Source organism: Balaenoptera physalus (assembly GCF_965194825.1).
Source record: "Balaenoptera physalus genome assembly, chromosome: 8".
NCBI lineage: Eukaryota > Metazoa > Chordata > Mammalia > Artiodactyla > Balaenopteridae > Balaenoptera > Balaenoptera physalus.
This window is the reverse complement of record NC_138887.1, coordinates 59433437-59453307: the sequence shown is the minus strand read 5'-3', so window position 1 is coordinate 59453307 and position 19871 is coordinate 59433437. Positions and strand designations below refer to the sequence as shown.

At 35.0% G+C, this 19871-nt stretch overlaps 1 protein-coding gene across 21 annotated transcripts in view; it reads left to right on the top strand.

Moving 5' to 3' along the window:
* Window positions 1–19871, top strand: part of PHF14 (PHD finger protein 14) — a 198173-nt gene that overhangs the window by 15352 nt on the left and 162950 nt on the right. For all 21 annotated transcript variants that reach the window (XR_014266383.1, XR_014266384.1, XR_014266385.1 and 18 more), the window contains 2 exons: window positions 435–579; window positions 16537–16696. Coding sequence is in view for 12 of the 21 variants with exons in the window: in XM_082471725.1 (XP_082327851.1) it covers window positions 435–579; window positions 16537–16696 (305 nt within the window). In the remaining 9 variants the exon portion in view is untranslated. The remainder of the gene's footprint in view (window positions 1–434; window positions 580–16536; window positions 16697–19871) is intronic.

Below are 19871 nucleotides of genomic sequence, written 5' to 3'. Positions count from 1 at the left end.
TTTAATATGTGTGTGTCTTGTCTCCCCAAGATAGGATTATAAGCTTCCTAAGTGTAGGAAACGTGTCTTATACTTTTAAAACCCATATATAGGATTAGTAATTACTTGTGGGTTAATTTTTCCTTTCTTGTAGTTTCAGGGGTCAGATATAGATCCAGAATGGGAAAGCAGATGAAGGGTTGTTGGTTATAAGCTTGGTTTTATATTTCCTAGAGGAGAGAATATGGGACTTGCAGAGAAGTGAAAAATTAGGGAGAGGGTGCTTAGAGGGTCTTTGGACAAAGATTCACTTCTCAAACATAGCATACTTTGAAATTACTAAAATAATGGAGTATGCAGCATAATTTTGGAAATGCCTAAAATGATTTAAGGTGCGAATTTTATTTATTAAAATTACCTTTTAAATATGTGATTTTCTGATATTTTAATATTAGGACTCGCTGATTCTTGAGAAGAGTCAAAACTGGAGTTCTCAAAAAATGGACCATATTCTGATTTGCTGTGTTTGTCTTGGAGATAATAGTGAGGATGCTGATGAAATAATTCAGTGTGACAACTGTGGCATTACAGTCCATGAAGGTAATTTTGCTTTGTTTTGTTTCCTTTTAGAAATGGCTGGTTGACACTGCATTTATATAAGTAATATCAGCTATTTTACATATGTACTATACTAAGGTTTTCCTGTAATATTTTATGATATTTGAACTGAAATAAGACATACTGAATTTTCAAAGTATAATTGGTGTTATTTTTCAGATTATGTTCATTTAAAATGTGTTTAAAAATAATTAAAATAGATTATTACTGTATGGAAATCAGTATTTCTTTGAAGGTCATTGTTACGATATTTTCCTTCATGGCATTATTTCTAGTTTTTAACTGAAATTTAGATATAGGAAAACGTCTAGTATGTTAGTCTAGTAGAATGTATTATTTAAAAAGTTATTGTTGGGCTTCCCTGGTGGCGCAGTGGTTGAGAATCTGCCTGCCAATGCAGGGGACACGGGTTCGAGCCCTGGTCTGGGAAGATCCCACATGCCGCGGAGCAACTAGGCCCGTGAGCCACAATTACTGAGCCTGCGTGTCTGGAGCCTGTGCTCCGCAACAAGAGAGGCCGTGATAATGAGAGGCCCGCGCACCGTGATGAAGAGTGGCCCCCGCTTGCCGCAACTAGAGAAGCCCTCGCACAGAAACGAAGACCCAACACAGCCAAAAATAAATAAATTAATTAATAATTAAAAAAAAAAAAGTTATTGTTGAAGTCTAGTGGTATTATAGTTTCTTCTTTAATAGTTACACTTTTTAATTTTGAACTTGAAAGGAGAATTTGTAGAGTTCATCTTTTAAAATCTGAATATGTTGAAATATGTTGAACATATTTTTATATGTAATTACATATTACATATAATATGTTGTAATATGTTGAAAATGTTTTTCCTGATTATGAATTTTGAACCTTTTTTTAATGTAATTTTTTGTTGTACTTTATTTAAAATTTTTTATTTTGACATAATTTCTGACTTATAGAAAAGTTATAAGAGTAATAGAAAGAATGTCCGTATACTTGGCACTCAGATTTCCAAGGTGGTGACATTTTGCTATATTTGTTTTATCTTCTCTCATATAAGTTTTTCCTCACCTCTCTGAGGGTAAATCGTTGACAAAATGTTCAGCTCTACCCCTAATACCTCAATGTATATTTCTTAAGAACAAAGAACAAGGGCATTCTCTTACACAATCACATAATTATCAAAGTCAGGAAATCAGCATTGATAGAATACCATAATCTACTGATTATATTCACATTTTGCCAATCATCCCAATAATGTTGATTCTAGCAAAATAAAATCCAGGATTATGAATTGCATTCAGTTGTCATGTCTGTGTAGTTTCCTTTAATCTAGAACATATTTTGAGTCTTTTATGTTTCATGCCATTGGCATTTTTGAAGAATACAGGCCAGTTCTTTTATAGAGTGTCCTCAATATTGGGGTTTTCTTATGTTTTCTCATGATTAGTTTCAGGTTATGTGCTTTTGGCAGGAGTGCCACAGAAGTTATGTTGTGCTCTCAATGTATTATATTAGGAAGCATGCATGTATGTTTATTTGTCCAGTTACTGGTGATGTTATTTTGATCACTTGGTTGAGAGGGTGTTTCTCTGTGGTAAATTTATTCTTTTTTCCTATCAGTTAATTTTTTCTTATCAGGGCCATGACTACTGCAAAACAGTGTTTCTGTGGCCGTTTCTTACTGGCCTTTCTGGTATTATAGCCCTCCTCCCGAATACTTCTGGGCATCTGCTGGACTCGTGAGACCTGTGGGGCCTGTGCTTCTTTAACCAGTCCTCTTGCCTTCATGTGAAGCTCCCCTCCCTTGCTCTAAGACTCACTGTGGGAATGTCTCCTATTACTGTTATTCATTCATTTTTTTTTTTTTTCAGTAATGTTTGTTTAGTACCTTCTGTGTGCTAGGCATTCTGTTGGTTTTAGGCATGTAAAATAAACAATATAGACATTGCTGACCTCATGGAGCTTAAAGTATAGTAAGAGAGACAGGAATGAAAACATAAAACAATAAATATGTATCAGGTGGTGGTCTGGACTATGGAGAAAAATAAATCAGGAAAAGGAATATTGGGAGTGCTACGAATGGGGGTGGTTGAGTGAGTAGGTGGAAGTTTGTATGTATAAAAGCTTACACAGAAAATCCTCTCTGTTAAGGTGATATTTGAGCAGTGACCTGAAGGATGTGAGTGAGCAAACCATGTGAATATTTGGGGAAAGAGCACTCCAGAATGAGGGAATAGTGGGTAAAGATGTTGAAGTGGAAACGTGTTCGGGGTGTTTGTATAATGACATGAAGGTTAGTGTGGCGAGAACTGAGTGAGTGAGCTAATTAGTGGTAGAGGCAGAGATGGGGGCAAGCCAGATGAGGCCTTGGAAGTCATAGATTTCAGATTTTACTGTGATGGATCTGGGAAGACCGACATGAGTTTTGAGCAGAGGATTAATAGGATTTGATTTATGTTTTGGAAGGATCACTCTGACTGCTGGGTTGAGAGTAGACTGAAGTGGGTCTAAAGTGGGAATCAGGGAGACCATTTAGGAGACCATAGCAATGATCCAAGAGAGGAATAGGTTTTGAGGTGGAGAGTAAAAGTTTGATTTTAAATTTTTAGAGTTTAGGTAAGATATAGGGGCTGGCGAGATAAATTTGGGACTCATCAGTCTGCAGATGTTATTTAAAACTGTGAGCCTGGATGTGCTATCTAGGGAGTAGTAAAGTGGTCCTAGCACATCAGAGGAGATGGGGAACACATTGCCAGTGAGATAGGAGAAGAACCTTAAGTAGTGACCTGGAGGTTAAGTAAGGAAGATGTTTCAAAAGAGAAGGTAGCTCTCAAATACTGTTTTTAGAGTAAGATGAAAACCTGTCTTGTGGGAAATTACTCTAATGCAACCGTAGACCCCCAGTACACTACCAGGCAAGCCATCCCAAAGATTATGGGAAAAAAAGGGTTACAAACAAAATGTTTATATTACATGGTTTCTTAAATAAATGTAAAATACATAAAAGCAAGGGGAAAGATACGGAATTAGTTAACAGACTATGTACTATCATTTCTGCCATATTCTGTTGTTCACACAGAACAACGCTAGTCAAATGTAGGACGGGACATTCCAAGAATGTTAATACTGTGGGCCATCTTAGAGGCTGCCTACCACAGATGCAGAGATTATATGGCATGTTAGTGTGCTGATGGAAGTGACCAGTGGAAAGAGAAAGTTGGCAATTGATGATATAAAGAGAGAAAGTGGAACAGTTGGTGGAGCAAGGGCTTTGAGTACAAGGCTAGAGAGGAGGGGATCCAGTACCAAGTGGAGAGATTTAATAGATAAAGGTAGCCATAGTAACTGGAGGGAAAATAGAATATGTGGATGCAGATGTAGGTGGGTTGTTAGATGTGGTGGTCAGAGCATGTGGAAGTTATTTTTTGAATGCTTCTTATTTTTTCAGTGAAATAGGAACAGTCATTAGCAGAGTAGAGGTGGGGAGGTGTTGGAGATTTGAGGAGTGAGAGGTTGGTGTAAAATAGTTATTTGGGGGAAAAACACAATACATAATATTGTGTGGGTGTGTATACATACATACATGTTTTCACACGTATATATTATGTGTATATATCATTACCAGATAGCAATAAGGGACCACTTTAGATTAGTAATGAATATAAATTGAGACCAGTCAACATGATTGTATGTATGCATTTTTTTTTTCCTCCAGGAGTGGTTCAGATTTCTTGGAGGAGTTACAGAGTAGTTGAACATCAGAAGCAGCAGCTGTGCTGCCATTATTGTATTGATCACCACTGATGGTCACAAGTATGTTACCATTGCTTGTATTCATGACTGTCATTGCTGATGTGTGATGCAGGCATGACTAGTACTATTAGTGTTGTTGACTTTTCATCATGCTGAGGGCACTATCTCTACTTCATAGGTCATAGGTTTGACCATGGATGTGATTTTTAAGGCTAGCACAATGGTTTTAAGAAATTGAATTGATTGCTAACATTTAAAAACTGGGAGATTTTATTTTACACATTTTGGAATTCGTTCTCTTGAAGTTCTGACAGCAGTAGGTTTTCACTCTCTTATGGCAACAATCCTCTGGAGCTGAATAGGGCTGCCTCCTGCTGGTGAAGCCTACAGTCTTCAGTTTACCACTGTCTTCTCTCAGATCCCTTGCTCATTTTTGATAGTTGCCTGGTCCCTAGAAGTGTATGACTGTATAGTTCCTCATCTACTTTGAGGGTGATGTGTCTTGCTGCTGGTAGGCAGGCTGCTACGGCCATGCGGTCTCAATGTCCCACAGCTATGATAGTAAAGCAACTGTTTTATTGTACTATAGGTCCTTTATTTTGGACTCAGGCCTGAGTCTCCTGGGGACTAGTACCGTGTACAAATCAGAATGAACCCTCCCCTCTGACCTCTTGTCTTATTTATTTATTTATTGAAGTATAGTGGATTTATAATATTATATTAATTTAAGATGTATGAAGTAGTGATTCAGTATTTTTATAGATTTTACTCCATTTAAAGTTATTACAAAATAATGGCTGTATTTCCATGTGCTGTACAATGTATCCTTGTTATTTATTTCATACATAGTAGTTTGTATCTTTTAATCTCCTACCCTTATCTTGCCCCTCCTCCCTTCCCTCTCGCCACTGGTAACCGCTAGTTTGTTTTCTGTATATTGAGTCTGTTTCTGTTTTGTTACATACGTTTGCTGTTTTATTTTTTTAGATTCCACATATAAGTGATAACATAGGTATTTGTCCTTTTCCGGCTGACTTATTCGCCTAAGCATAATATTTACTCTCTAGGTCCATCCACATTGTTGCAAATGGCAGAATTTCATTCTTTTTAATGGCTGAGTAATATTCAATTGTGTATACCAGATCTGCTTTATCCATTCATCTGTTGATGTACACTTAGGTTGCTTCCATATCTTGGCTATTGTAAATAATGCTGCTATGAACATTGGGGTGCATGTATCTTTTCGAATTAGTGTTTCTGTTTTCTTTGCATATATACCCGGCAGTGGAATTTCTGGATCATATGGTAGTTCTATTTTTAGTTTTTTAAGGAACATCCATACTGTTTTCCATTGTGGCTGCACCAATTTACAATCCCACCAACAGTGTACGAGGGTTCCCTTTTCTCTGTATCCTCACCAACATTGTCTTTGTCTTTGTCTTTGATTTAGTCTTGTACCTCTTGGATTCTTAGTATCAATAGATTCTTGTTTAAATGAATGTAGATTTCTGGAAGGACACCCCATTAGTTCTCCTGCTGTGTCTAGAGCTATTAAAAGTTCATAATGATATTTGTGCTTCAGATGAATAGTCTCAATAATGGCAAATCTACTTTCTTTCTAAGGAAGCTTTGATTTTTTAGAAACAGCCAAAAAGTCTTTCTGAGTCAAGGCAGACAAAGAAGATTATCAAACTGAGTGGTAATTTCATTTAGGTCAAAAGCAAGTTGTGTCTATAAAGTCATGTAGCATTTTTTCTTGTGTTATTCATTTAAATGGCTCTGATGGCATTTGAGCATTTGCTAATGATTGCTCGTTTTTCTCCCAAGACTAACTCGTTAGAATAGAGGAACTATTTTTATTATGGCAGAAGGAAGAAGGGAAGACACGGAAAGGGAAATTAATACTCCTGAGTGTGATGCTTTGTAGGCTTTTTGAGAGCAAGCTAATATGTGGAAAAAATAAATAAGGAAAACAATAAATACAGAAACTGAATAGTTTCTCTGTTCAGAAACTGAATCTTTATGTTGTAGTATAATTGCTTTGTTGGGAGTATTGTTAATTCTGTGAACTTCAGATACGTTCAAACTTAAAGATGCAAATTGTAAATCAAAGTAAAAAATAAATCTTGAGTTTTTTCTTTTATTGTTACTACTTTCTTCCTTTAGTATAAATAATTTTCCCTTTCATTAATTTTGAGGTTTCTGTTGTATGATTGTGATTATATAATTCTTTCTCACTTTCTTAGTAGCTTTTCTTTCTTTTCTTAGTAGTAGTGTTAGAGCTAATATCTTGAAAGATTCCTAGTTTTGGAGATTTTAAATGATCTGTTTTGGTTTAAGGGAGAAGTGTTTAAAGGAGAAATTAAACATCAATATATATTTTTATAAATCTAATGAATTAAAGTTATGATTAATATAGTGTTCTAATAAAATTGTTATTCCCTGTTTGTCAGTAAACATACCAAATATGGTATTTGGGATCCTTTTTAATGTAATTTCCTGTAGGTCATTTTTATCTGACTACTAGTCCAAAAGATTCCTTACCAAATATCACTATTTGTTTGAGAAGGGGTTGTTTTGATATGGATATACTCCTGACTTTTCCATTTAAGTTTTTTTAGTAGCATTTGGATGGCATCATTAAGAAATTGTGTTGATTAGTAGATCTGTGAAGACTTTTTCATCTTCCATTAGCTTTGTAACAATCTTGTCTACTAAATAGAAAAAGAAAAAAACCCACATCAAACCCTGCTTAATAATCTTTGGTTACATGGTTGAATTTCTCTTTTGAGGAAAAGTAACAATAATCCTCAATACAGTAATGTGCAGCCTGATCAGCATATATACATCCTGGAGCCGATTTGGGTCAAGTCTTACTGACACTGTTATGCACTGTTGCCGCCCCATATTAATTGAAACCTGGGTTGAAAAAATAAGTAATGATGTGTGACCTGGTCCAAATAATGTAGATTTTTTTGTTTTTTGTCTTTTTTCTAGGTGGACCATGTTCTTACTCCTTTTTAGCTTTTAATTTTGTCTTCCTTCTCTAAAACAGGGTCAGCAGCCTCTCAGAAGTAAAGTTTCAATCCTTCAGTTGTTTATCCAAATAGGAGCTTTTATCACTACTTTATTATAGTTTTTAAAAAAAATTTTTATTTATTTATTTTTTTATTACTTATCTCCATGATATCATCTTATTTTTTATTTTATTTTATTTTTAAAACATCTTTATTGGAGTATAATTGCTTTACAATGGTGTGTTAGTTTCTGCTTTATAACAAAGTAAATCAGTTATACATATACATATGTCCCCATATCTCTTTCCTCTTGCATCTCTCTCCCTCCCGCCCTCCCTAACCCACGCCTCTAGGTGGTCACAAAGCACTGAGCTGATCTCCCTGTGCTATGTGACTGCTTCCCACTAGCTGTCAGTTTTACATTTGGTAGTGTATATATGTCCATGCCACTCTCTCACTTTGTCCCAGCTTACCCTTCCCCCTCCCTGTGTCCTCAAGTCCATTCTCTAGTAGGTCTGTGTCTTTATTCCCGTCCTGCCCCAAGGTTCTACATGACCCTTTTTTTTTTTTTTTTTTTAGATTCCATATATATGTGTTAGCATACGGTATTTGTTTTTCTCTTTCTGACTTCCTTCACTCTGTATGACAGACTGTAGGTCCATCCACCTCACTACAAATAACTCAATTTCGTTTCTTTTTATGGCTGAGTAATATTCCATTGTACGAATGTGCCCCATCTTCTTTATCCATTCATCTGTCAATGGACACTTAGGTTGCTTCCATGTCCTGGCTATTGTAAATAGAGCTGCAATGAACATTGTGGTACATGACTCTTTTTGAATTATGGTTTTCTCAGGGTATATGCCCAGTAGTGGGATTGTTGGGTTGTATGGTAGTTCTACTTTTAGTTTTTTAAGGAACCTCCATCGTGTTCACCATAGTGGCTGTATCAATTTACATTCCCACCAACAGTGCAAGAGGGTTCCTTTTTCTCCACACCCTCTCCAGCATTTATTGTTTGTAGATTTTTTGATGATGGCCATTCTGACCGGTGTGATGATATCTCATTGTAGTTTTGATTTGCATTTCTCTAATGATTACTGATGTTGAGCATTCTTTCATGTGTTTGTTGGCAATCTCTATATCTTTGGAGAAATGTCTGTTTAGGTCTTCTGCCCATTTTTGGATTGGGTTGTTTGTTTTTTTGATATTGAGCTACATGAGCTGCTTGTAAATTTTGGAGATTAATTCTTTGTCAGTTGCTTCATTTGCAAATATTTTTTCCCATTGTGAGGGTTGTCTTTTCATCTTGTTTATGGTTTCCTTTGCTGTGCAAAAGCTTTTTAAGTTTCATTAGGTCCCATTTGTTTATTTTTGTTTTTATTTCCATTTCTCTAGGAGGTGGGTCAAAAAGGATCTTGCTGTGATTTATGTCATAGAGTGTTCTGCCTATGTTTTCCTCTCAGAGTTTGATAGTGTCTGGCCTTACATTTAGGTCTCTAATCCATTTTGAGTTTATTTTTGTGTATGGTGTTAGGGAGTGTTCTAATTTCATTCTTTTACATGTAGCTGTCCAGTTTTCCCAGCAGCACTTATAGAAGAGACTGTCTTTTCTCCACTGTATATTCTTGCCTCCTTTATCAAAAATAAGGTGACCATGTGTGCCTTGGTTTATCTCTGGGCTTTCTATTCTGTTCCATTGATCTATATTTCTATTTTTGTGCTGGTACCATACTGTCTTGATTACTGTAGCTTTGTAGTATGGTCTGAAGTCAGGGAGCCTGATTCCTCCAGCACTGTTTTTCTTTCTCAAGATTGCTCTGGCTATTTGGGGTCTTTTGTGTTTCCATACAGATTGTGAAATTTTTTGTTCTAGTTCTGTGTAAAATGCCAGTGGTAGTTTGATAGGCATTGCATTGAATCTGTAGATTGCTTTGGATAGTATAGTCATTTTCACAATGTTGATTCTTCCAATCCAAGAACATGGTATATATCTCTCCATCTGTTTGTATCATCTTTCATTTCTTTCATCAGTATCTTATACTTTTCTGCATACAGGTCTTTTGTCTCCTTAGGTAGATTTATTCCTAGATATTTTATTCTTTTTGTTGCAGTGGTAAATGGGAGTGTTTCCTTAATTTCACTTTCAGATTTTTCATCATTAGTGTATAGGAATGCAAGAGATTTCTGCGCATTATTTTTGTATCCTCCTACTGTACCAAATTCGTTGATTAGCTTTAGTAGTTTTCTGGTAGCATCTTTAGGATTCTCTATGTATAGTTTCATGTCATCTGCAAACAGTGACAGCTTCACTTCTCCTTTTCCGATTTGGATTCCTTATATTTCTTTTTGTTCTCTGATTGCTGTGGCTAAAACTTCCAAAACCATGTTGAATAATAGTGGTGAGAGTGGACAGCCTTGTCTTGTTCCTGATCTTAGTGGAAATGGTTTCAGTTTTTCACCATTGAGGACGATACTGGCTCTGGGTTTATCATATATGGCCTTTATTATGTTGAGGTAAGTTCCCTCTATGCCTACTTTCTGGAGGGTTTTTATCATACATGGGTGTTGAATTTTGTTGAAAGCTTTTTCTGCATCTATTGAGATGATCAAATGGTTTTTCTCCTTCAATTTGTTAATATGGTGTATCACATTGAGTGGTTTGTGAGTATTGAAGAATCCTTGCATTCCTGGGATAAACCCCACTTGACCATGCTGTATGATCCTTTTAATGTGCTGTTGGTTTCTGTTTGCTAGTATTTTGTTGAGGATTTTTGCATCTACGTTCATCAGTGATATTGGCCTGTAGTTTTCTTTGTGACATCTTTGTCTGGTTTTGGTATCAGGGTGATGGTGGCCTCATAGAATGAGTTTAGGAGTGTTCCTCCTTCCGCTATATTTTGGAAGATTTTGAGAAGGATAGGTGTTAGCTCTTCTCTAAATGTTTGATAGAATTCACCCGTGAAGCCATCTGGTCCTGGGCTTTTATTTGTTGGAAGATTTATTTTTTTTTACGAAATTTTATCTCCTGCGGCTTTTGTTAAGAAGCCCAGGATCTCTCTTTTTTTTTTTTTTTTTTTTTATACAGAGAGGTGTCAGAGGAGCTAGTTAGAGTAGCAAGTATTGAATTTATTTATTTATTTATTTATGGCTGTGTTGGGTCTTCGTTTCTGTGCGAGGGCTTTCTCTAGCTGTGGCAAGTGGGGGCCACTCTTCATCGCGGCGCGCGGGCCTCTCACTATCGCGGCCTCTCTCATTGCGGAGCACAGGCTCCAGACGCGCAGGCTCCGTAATTGTGGCTCATGGGCCCAGTTGCTCCGCGGCATGTGGGATCTTCCCAGACCAGGGCTCGAACCCGTATCCCCTGCATTGGCAGGCAGACTCTCAACCACTGCGCCACCAGGGAAGCCCTGTTGGAAGATTTTTAATCAGAGTTCAATTTCAGTGCTTGTGAGTGGTCTGTTTATATTTTCTATTTCTTCCAGGTTCAGTCTCAGAAGGATGGGGATTTTCTAATTCTATCATTCCTTCTACATTTATCAGGCAGCATTTATTTTGTAGAGAAGTTCTCCCCTTTTATCTTTTTCAGTATTACTGTGGTCTCACACATTATTATCTATAACCTGATTACTCTTTCTGATGCTTAAATTGTCCAAATTTGACCAGTGAAGAGCCCTTTCGTCAGGCTCTTACTTACACGCACGTGTGCACATACACATATGCATATTTGCACAGTCCCTGCCCTGAAATAAGTGCATAAATAAGATAAATTCCATGGTATTTTCCTCCCCTATAACTCACTCTATTTCACTCATCTCTTTATTTCTCTCACTCATCTCTTAATCTTGAGATTCTTTTCATATGAATACATAGGGATATTTTATTATCATTTTTTAATGGTATGTAGTTAGCTATAGAATGGTTCAACCATAATGTATTTACTTTTTTTGTTTGTAGTTTTTCGCTTATATATAGTGCTAACAAATATGTCATATATATTCATGTAATAATTTCTGTGGGATAGATTCCTAGAGTGAATCAAAAGATAAGTGCATTTAAACTTTTAGCAAACTTTGCCAGATTGCCCTTCGAAAAGACTGTATTTATTTGTATGCTTACCAACAGTGTACAAACTACTTGATAACTCTGCAACACTGCATATTAATAAATTAAAAAAAATATTTTAGAGACTATCTTAAAATATGTGTTCACTTTATTTGTATTGAAGTTTGGTATCTGTGGCTATTTTCTTTTCTTTTTTTTTTTTCTGTTATTTCTTTATATTTCTCTTGTCATTTCTTGTCTTTTTCTCATTGACTTCTTGGAATTTTTTTTTTAATGTTAATCCTTTGTTAGCTATATGTGTTACAAATAGTTTTCATCCTTGTGAATACTTTTTCCACCCTGTTCTGTACCTTTTAACTTTGTAGTATTTTTCACTGTTTAGAATGTTCATTTTTATACACATATGTAGATATTTCTCTGATACTTTTAAAGTTCCAAAATGAATTTTTATCTAAAATTAATGAATTTAGAAGATGTGAAATTTTCTAAGGCATAATAGGAAACTAGTGTTGCTAGGTTTTATGTTTTTGGTTTTGGTTTTTAATCAGGTGCCTAAGTGACAGACTTCCATATTGTAAGTCGGCCATGCAACTTTTCCTTAAACATTTCATGGTTAAACATGAACTTATTAAATGTTTTATTTTAGAGAAAACTAACTGTCCTTCATAATATATTGCATGAATAGTAAATGAAATGTGGGAACTATAGAACAGAGAGAAGATAAAACATTTCTAACAGTCCTAATATCCAGACAACCATAGTTAGTGCTTTTGTGTATTTCCTTTATCATTTCTTTTTCTTTTTTCCCTTTTTTAAAAAAATATACTTATGCTTAAGTAATTATAATTTAGGTAAGTTTTTTTTTTAATTAATTAATTAATTAATTTTATTTTTGGCTGTGTTGTGTCTTAGTTGCTGTGTGCGGGCTTTCTCTAGTTGCGGCGAGCGGGAGCTACTCTTCATTGCAGTGCGTGGGCTTCTCACTGCGGTGTCTTCCCTTGTTGCAGAGCACGGGCTCTAGGCGCGCGGGCTTCAGTAGTTGCGGCACGCAGTCTCTGTAGTTGTGGCTCTTGGGCTCTAGAACGCAGGCTCAGTAGTTGTGGCTCCCGGGCTTAGTTGCTCTGCGTCATATGGGATCTTCCTGGACCAGGGTTCGAACCCGTGTCCCCTGCATTGGCAGGCGGATTCTCAACCACTGCGCCACCAGGGAAGTCCTAGGTAAGATTTTAAGTTGAGATTTTGCTAAAAGATAGTTTTCCGGATGTGCTTATTAAATGTATAACTGTCTATTTTTCAGAGTACTTATTTCATCTAAATGTAGATGAATCTCTTTTCTTTTTGGGTTGCAGCTTGTCACTTAGTATAAGCACCTTTGTGACAAGATCTTGTAACTGACTTGTAATAGTAGGGTACCCCTGACTGTGATGTCAGTTATCCTGATGTATTGATTGCACTGTGTCTGAAGAAAAATGTCACCTACATGTCATAGTACATGACAGAGCATTAGGTAGCACACTTGCCAGCAATGCATTAAATAAGGTCTACTAAGATGTTTTCCCCCATTTGTTTATTTTTCAGTCTGTTAGCCTAGCCCTAGACTATTTTTATTTCTTAGCATATGCAAAAATATATTCTTATGAGTGTTTACTGAGTAGTAAAGTATGTTCAAGTTATAACCATTTGGACTTTATATGTGAGCAAGCACTTTCTCTCTTTTATGCTTTAGGATAGATTTGTGACAGGTATCATGCATGTTATAAGTTCTTTTCTCATAAACAACAATATTACTCAATTTAAAATCTTTTATTTTAGTGGGTTTTGTAATCAGAGGTCTAGTGATAGGATGTTAAGTACAGAAAAATGTTTTAAATTTTGTGTTCCTGTTTTTTTATTTTCTATACTGAGAGATAGTTAGAATAGATGTTAAATACTTACTGCAGATGAGGTAACTCAGCCTCAGAGATGTGGTTTGTCTAAAGTTACATAGCTAGAAAGTAGAAGACTGTAGGTCTTTTGGTCTCCCGTGCCAAGCTGAATGGGAAAATTTCCACTGATTTGGATTATACGTATTCTTGTATAACTCAAAACAGTTGTAAGCACATTTTATATTATTTTGCATTAAATATGATTTGTATAAGTTGCATGTGCTACCCAGAGGTTGATTGTTAGACAACCATAGAACCATGTTTTCTCTGTTTACCCATTTAAAAACATGAAAAACCTATATGAAATAGGTTTTATATATCTATAAATTTTTTATTTTATATGTTTACCCATATAAAAAAAAGACTTTTTTTCTGTAATCATATTGAAGGTGTACTTTTTACATCTGTTACTCAAAATTAGATAGGAAGGAGAGAATAAACCTTGTTTTATGGTAGTTTAAATTCTTTTATCTATGGAAGAAAGAAAAATATTTAAAAATGTATTTAGTCATTAATTAAAATGGATTGGATTAGAGTGGATATAAATGCTAGAACTTTGGTCGAGAGCTCAGTAAACTCAACAGGTATGGCAGAGAAATAGGGGAAAAATGGCAGGGGAAAGTGGCAAGTAAAGAACTCTGTAAGGGTAATAACACAGTGTGGATTATTTTCCAAGGGCAGTGAAGCTGAAAAAGAAATACTTATCCACTTGCTGGTTGTTCTTTGTGCTTATCTGATACCAGTCTTGTAGGTTACAAAGTAGGAATTTCCTAGGAGAGACCCTCAGAAATCACTTCTCAGGTTGTTTGTAGGTGGTTTAATCATTATGCAGGTGTTTGTCAGGTGTGTGGTATATTCTTTAAAAATTAGAATTGAAACTGCCTTATTCTAAAAGAGTGAACTGCTCTGATTTACCTTGATATTGGTGAATGAGATGAATAAAATGAATAGTCACTTGGGGGTTTTATTATCTTGGGACTTTGTGTGAATACAAATGAAAGAATTTGCCTCAAAGGGATATTATTTTGTAAAGAAAATAGACTTTTCTCTTTGTAGTATTGCATAGCCTTTTGAGAAATCAAATTGACTGTTTTTATTGTTTTATGATTTTTTTGAATAAAATATTTTGCTTACTGTTGCCTTTACTGAAGAATATTCTTCTATTGGTGATAGTTAATAATAACTACTCCCAGAAGAAAATTTTTTTTCTTTTTCATTTTATAATTTATCATTTAAAAAATGTATATCTAAATAGAAGTGATGAAGTTGATAATTATTACCAAGCACAATTTAATGATATTAAAGAAATTAATATTTTGATTCCTTTTTTTATCTTGTGCATGATAGTCTAGCTCCTTTAAAATCTTTTCTCTGGCATTCTTTCGTATGACTTTTCAGATTATGTTAAGGTTCACCATTATAAAGCCTTTGAATAACATAAGCTTGACAATAATTAAGGGATTTGTGTGAGGCAGCTTATGTAAGTCACAGTTGCAAACAACTTTTTAGTTTTCTGCCTACTAGGATATTTTAATTATAATCTATATGGAGTGGTACTACTGTGTGAATAAAATATTTATGCATGACTGTTGACCTATTAACGACATCTAGTAAATTAATGTTGGTAATTTAAAATTATTTATTAATGTGTATGGTTCTTTTTCTTTCTGGGTGATTTGTTCAACTCAGTATTTATTTACATACTTATTTATTTGTTTTAACTTGGATATCTTTGGTGGTTATGAGAAGACGCTTTTCAACAGGCTCCTGTTGTCTGTGTAGTGTATAACCAGTTTCAGTAATCACATGATCTCACATTGGATGCATATAAACTTACCTACATGGTGAATCCTTTTGAGAGATGCTTGTTACTTATATATGTTTCTTATAGTGGTTTTTTTAATGGCTTCAGTTTATTGAAGGGTACTTTGGGTACTTAGTGCCCTTTCGAATTTGGCACTAAGACTACCCTCCTAGAATAAACCTGGTCAAAAGTATCCTGGGAAGGTTGATAATAGGCTATCTGGAGAAGTGACCTATCTTGACAGGAAATAAATGTCTTAGGATATCAGAGAAATGCCCAAGCCTAAAGACGATGAGCATACATTGGAACTAGAATAAGGTTGTAATCTATTTAATTACTACATATGCATTAAATTATTTTTCTTAAGTATGTTTTGTCATTAGGGCAGTATCTTCCTTTCTGGAAAAAGAGAGTTAGATAATATGAAGTTTGTGGTGTATCCAGCACTATTTAGGTAAAAGAAAACAATTTAGGAGTCATGACTATTGTAGTCACCAGGGAGGTACTCTTTATTATAAGCCATCAATAATAGTTGATGTCCTACTCTAAAATGTAAAGAACTATGCTACATTATCTTCTTTGTTTGGTATGTTCATGAGGATATTTAAATTTTTTTAATCACATTAGCTGCTTAAATAATTTAACTCTCAGAATATCGAGTTATCAGTGAATGAAAAGAGGAAAAAGAGTATTCTCTTCTTTTCATTCATTTCAGTTATGGATACATTTTTACGGAAGATAGAAGAATTATAAATGTTTAAAAAGATCAAATACCTTGTATAGCTCTAGATTGGCTCAGCTGTGAATAGAACTCACTTGTCTAACTCTAGTCTGAACTATTCAAATTGTTGTATAGCCTTAATTTATGTGTGTGCGTGTTTCTGTATTATTTTCCTTTTACTAATACTAACTTTGCATTTGTGGTTGCATGAATTTGTATTTTAATCTGCCACCTCCAAAATTAGATCAGAGGCTCTTTGTTTGTATGTTTTGCATGATCATGATCTTTTATATATAAGTGTTCAGTACAAAGGGAGCTCAAAAATATTTACTAATTAATAGTTCCTAGACTCAATAGTTCTGATTTCTTTTTAATGAAAATGCATATTTTTATGTATTTTTTTAATTAAAAAAATTTTTAAAGAACCATAAAATTTCCCCCTTCTGTAATGCTTTCCAGTAGGTCTAAAACTATCTTAAAGAGTCATTTATTTCATTGCATATACTATGGTAGGTGAAAAACTATTTTTATGAAATGATTTCACTTCTGTGTTTTGGCTTTAATATCATTCTTATAAACCATTAATTTTTCACTACATCCTTTCCCTTTTTCTTTTGTAACTTTATAAATGTGAGTTTAAAAAATAAACTCTATTTAATCATACTCTTTTTTTCTTTTAGGTTGTTATGGAGTTGATGGAGAGAGTGACTCTATTATGAGTTCAGCTTCTGAAAACTCCACTGAACCTTGGTTTTGTGATGCCTGTAAATGTGGTGTTTCCCCTAGCTGTGAACTATGTCCCAATCAGGATGGAATTTTCAAGGAGACAGATGCTGGAAGGTTGATGTCATAATTCTGTTGGGTTAATATGCCTGCTTTATAATGCATATGCTTCTGACAGTTTTCCTATTTATGATTTTCTGAGTTACACACTTTCATTTGATTGCTTCTTTGTGTCTTTTTGGCATAGAGTAAATGGACAGGAGGCTACAGATCAGGGCAGGGAGGAGAAAAGATCATTTATTGAGGATCTGCATTTGCCTTTATAACCCATAATCCCATTTAATCTTAGTAATGACCATATGATAAGAGAGATGGTAAAGTTTCCTATTTTATAGGTAGTAGCTGAGGCTCAGATCATTACATAGTTTTAATTTGAACAAGTCCATAGTTAAATTTGAACTCAGATCTGTTTGACTTCAAGAGTATATCAGGAAACAGAACCCATACAGTGATTTTAAAAGGGGATGTTTAATGTAAAGAATTACTAAGCTATGATAAACAGTAACCATAAGATATAAAAGAACTCTAAAGAATAACACTGTAGGGCTGAGGGAGAGTATCCAGGGAATGACAAACTTGGAAGGAAGAAACCTTCCCCAAGGCTGGGGTTCAGGCCTTGTTAGAGAAAGTGTAGTTCACTTCCAGCCTACTGGATGGCAGAGAAGTTGGCTGGTTTGCCTGGGTCACTACCTAGTCTACAGTTCTTGGCAAGTGGGTGGCTGGGCAGTGGTTCAAAGCCTGGAGTGTATGGTGTCTGTGTTGAGAGACCCACAGAAAAGTGATTTCCAGCCTGGGCCTGCAGGGTCACTGAGGGACGATGCACATGGTGGGGCAGAGCACTGGCGGATGTCCTCTTCCCATCCTGCAGAGAAGCCCCTTCCTCCTACAGTGCCTTCTTCCACTCCCTACTGAGACAGCTTAGTATGATGCTCACTGTAAAGGAGAAATGCTGAAGGGATTCTGTCCATTGTTGCAAAGCAGATATTGAAGGGTGGATTTGAGCTGAGAGACAATAAATTGATAACTGGCACAAAGACCTGTGTTCTTTTCACTATATTCACACTCATCTTTATTACCACATTTGAGCAGTTGTCATCATCATAGTGTTGGCATCTTTCATGTTTTTTTTCCTAAGGAGACTACCAACTGGGATGGGTGACTGATATATAAGAGTAGTTCCTAACCTTTTATGTTTTATGGATCACTGCTTACCCTCCTCCCCCATGTAAGAGGGGGTGCTCAACTTTTTATTTTGCCATATACGTATATTTCAGTATTTTTACTAAACATTTAATATTTTAACAAGAATAACAAAGTAACTTGTACAAATTATCACCATTATTTTTCATATTTTAACATATTGAAAAGGATAGGATACATTTTATCCCAAAATAAAGGACAGTCTTTTAAATTTAATAAATTTTTTTTAGTAAAGTAAAAAATATTTTTCTTATTTTTCTCATTTTTACCTCAATTGGCAGACAGGCCCTTGAGAAGTATTGCCATACAAGATTATTGGGATTGCATAGGGTCTACCATGGAATCTTGGAGAACCCTGTGTTGATGTTTAGGAAAAATGACTAAAAATCTTACCTCTTGTCCGTCATTGCCCATCCCCAAAATAAAATAAATATATAACAAATTATTTGATGTATTGACTTGACTCTGTGGTCTGTATCATGGACAAGAGCATTATTTTATGTTTGGAGTGACTTTGGCCTAGAATTAGGGAATTTAGTACAACATTAAAAGCGTGTACTTTCAGGTTGGACCGCCTATATTTGAATTCTAGTCTTTTCCTTCTAACTGTAATTTTAGATTTAACCATTTTATGCCTCAGTTTCCTAGCACTTTTGAGAGAATTAAATGAGATGATTTCTATAAACAGTGTAGTTTCTGGAGTGTAGTAAGTGTTTAATAAATATCTCCTTAGTTCTGCTACTGCTACTACTAGTGATTTTTATTACCAATATTATTCTACTTACTTAAGGTAATCATAGAATACCAACTGCATAAATTCTTTCTTATTAACTCTTTAGTCCTGAGAGTTGAAATTTATGGTGATAAATTGTTGTGAATAAGTATGGCAGCTTTGGAAAACCCAGAGCTTCGTTTTAGGGAAGAGCATTTATTTTACCTTTTTTCTTGTCAATAATTTGAAATCTCTATTGAAAAGCAACTATAAAGTAGCTCTCTTATCACACTAATATATAATATGTACTAATACATAGTCCACAAAATAACTTGGAAAGTTTTTCTGAATGAAGGAAAGGGAGGCCTCTTTAACCATTTAGTTTTACTGAGAGATATTTGTATTGACTTCTGTGGATCTTACATGTATGTAGACACCTCCCTTCATGGTGCAGCCTGGCAAGTTTTTTTTATACTGTTTGAACATTTTATTTGTGTTGATGTTCACACTCACCTGTAGGCTAGTGTGGAAAGTACAGGTCTTGATATAGTTTGAAGGATGTAATACTAGCTTGAATCAAGGCAAAAAAAGCCAAGACATTTGACAAGCTATTTAGTATTCTAGCTAAAATGCAAAACAGATGAAAAGAAAGAACAATGCATGGAAAGAATGAAAAAGGTTTTGAAATTAACTTCTATTACGTAGTCTAATTAAACTTTTCCCCCCTCTGTTTCTGATGGAACCCACAAATTCTACAATAGAAGATGATGTGATTTAATGTGAGAAGACCATCAGCGCATTCTTATCATTAAATTTTTATTTTTTTTCTTAGGGAATGTGTTTTATCCTGTGTTAATGGTATTAAAAACCTGATTATAGGAAGTATTAGACATGCTTTAATATAATAGGGTACCACGCCCTATGCTGCAAACATTTCACATACATCATTGTAACTTCCAAACTACATGGTGCCTACATGGTGCTCCGTTCCTAGTAAACACTTAGTAATTAATTACTGAATGAATAAATGAAGGAATGAAAATAACATCCTGGAAGTGAATTTTTTAATATGTTATAAAGGCACTACAAATACAAGACATTTCAAAATCAAATTTGATGGATGAATATAGTTCCCATTCTGAAATGAGTTTTTTGAGAAGTAGCTTTCTACTTAGTTTGCTTTATTAAAATATGTAAATTTAAAAGAATCTATTAATAGCTTCTATGCTAGAATGAAAATTCTGACGCTTTGTTTTTTGGTGGTTTTATGGGATGCTTGTTTTCTGCTCCTTTCCCTAATCAACATCTGTCTTCATAGCT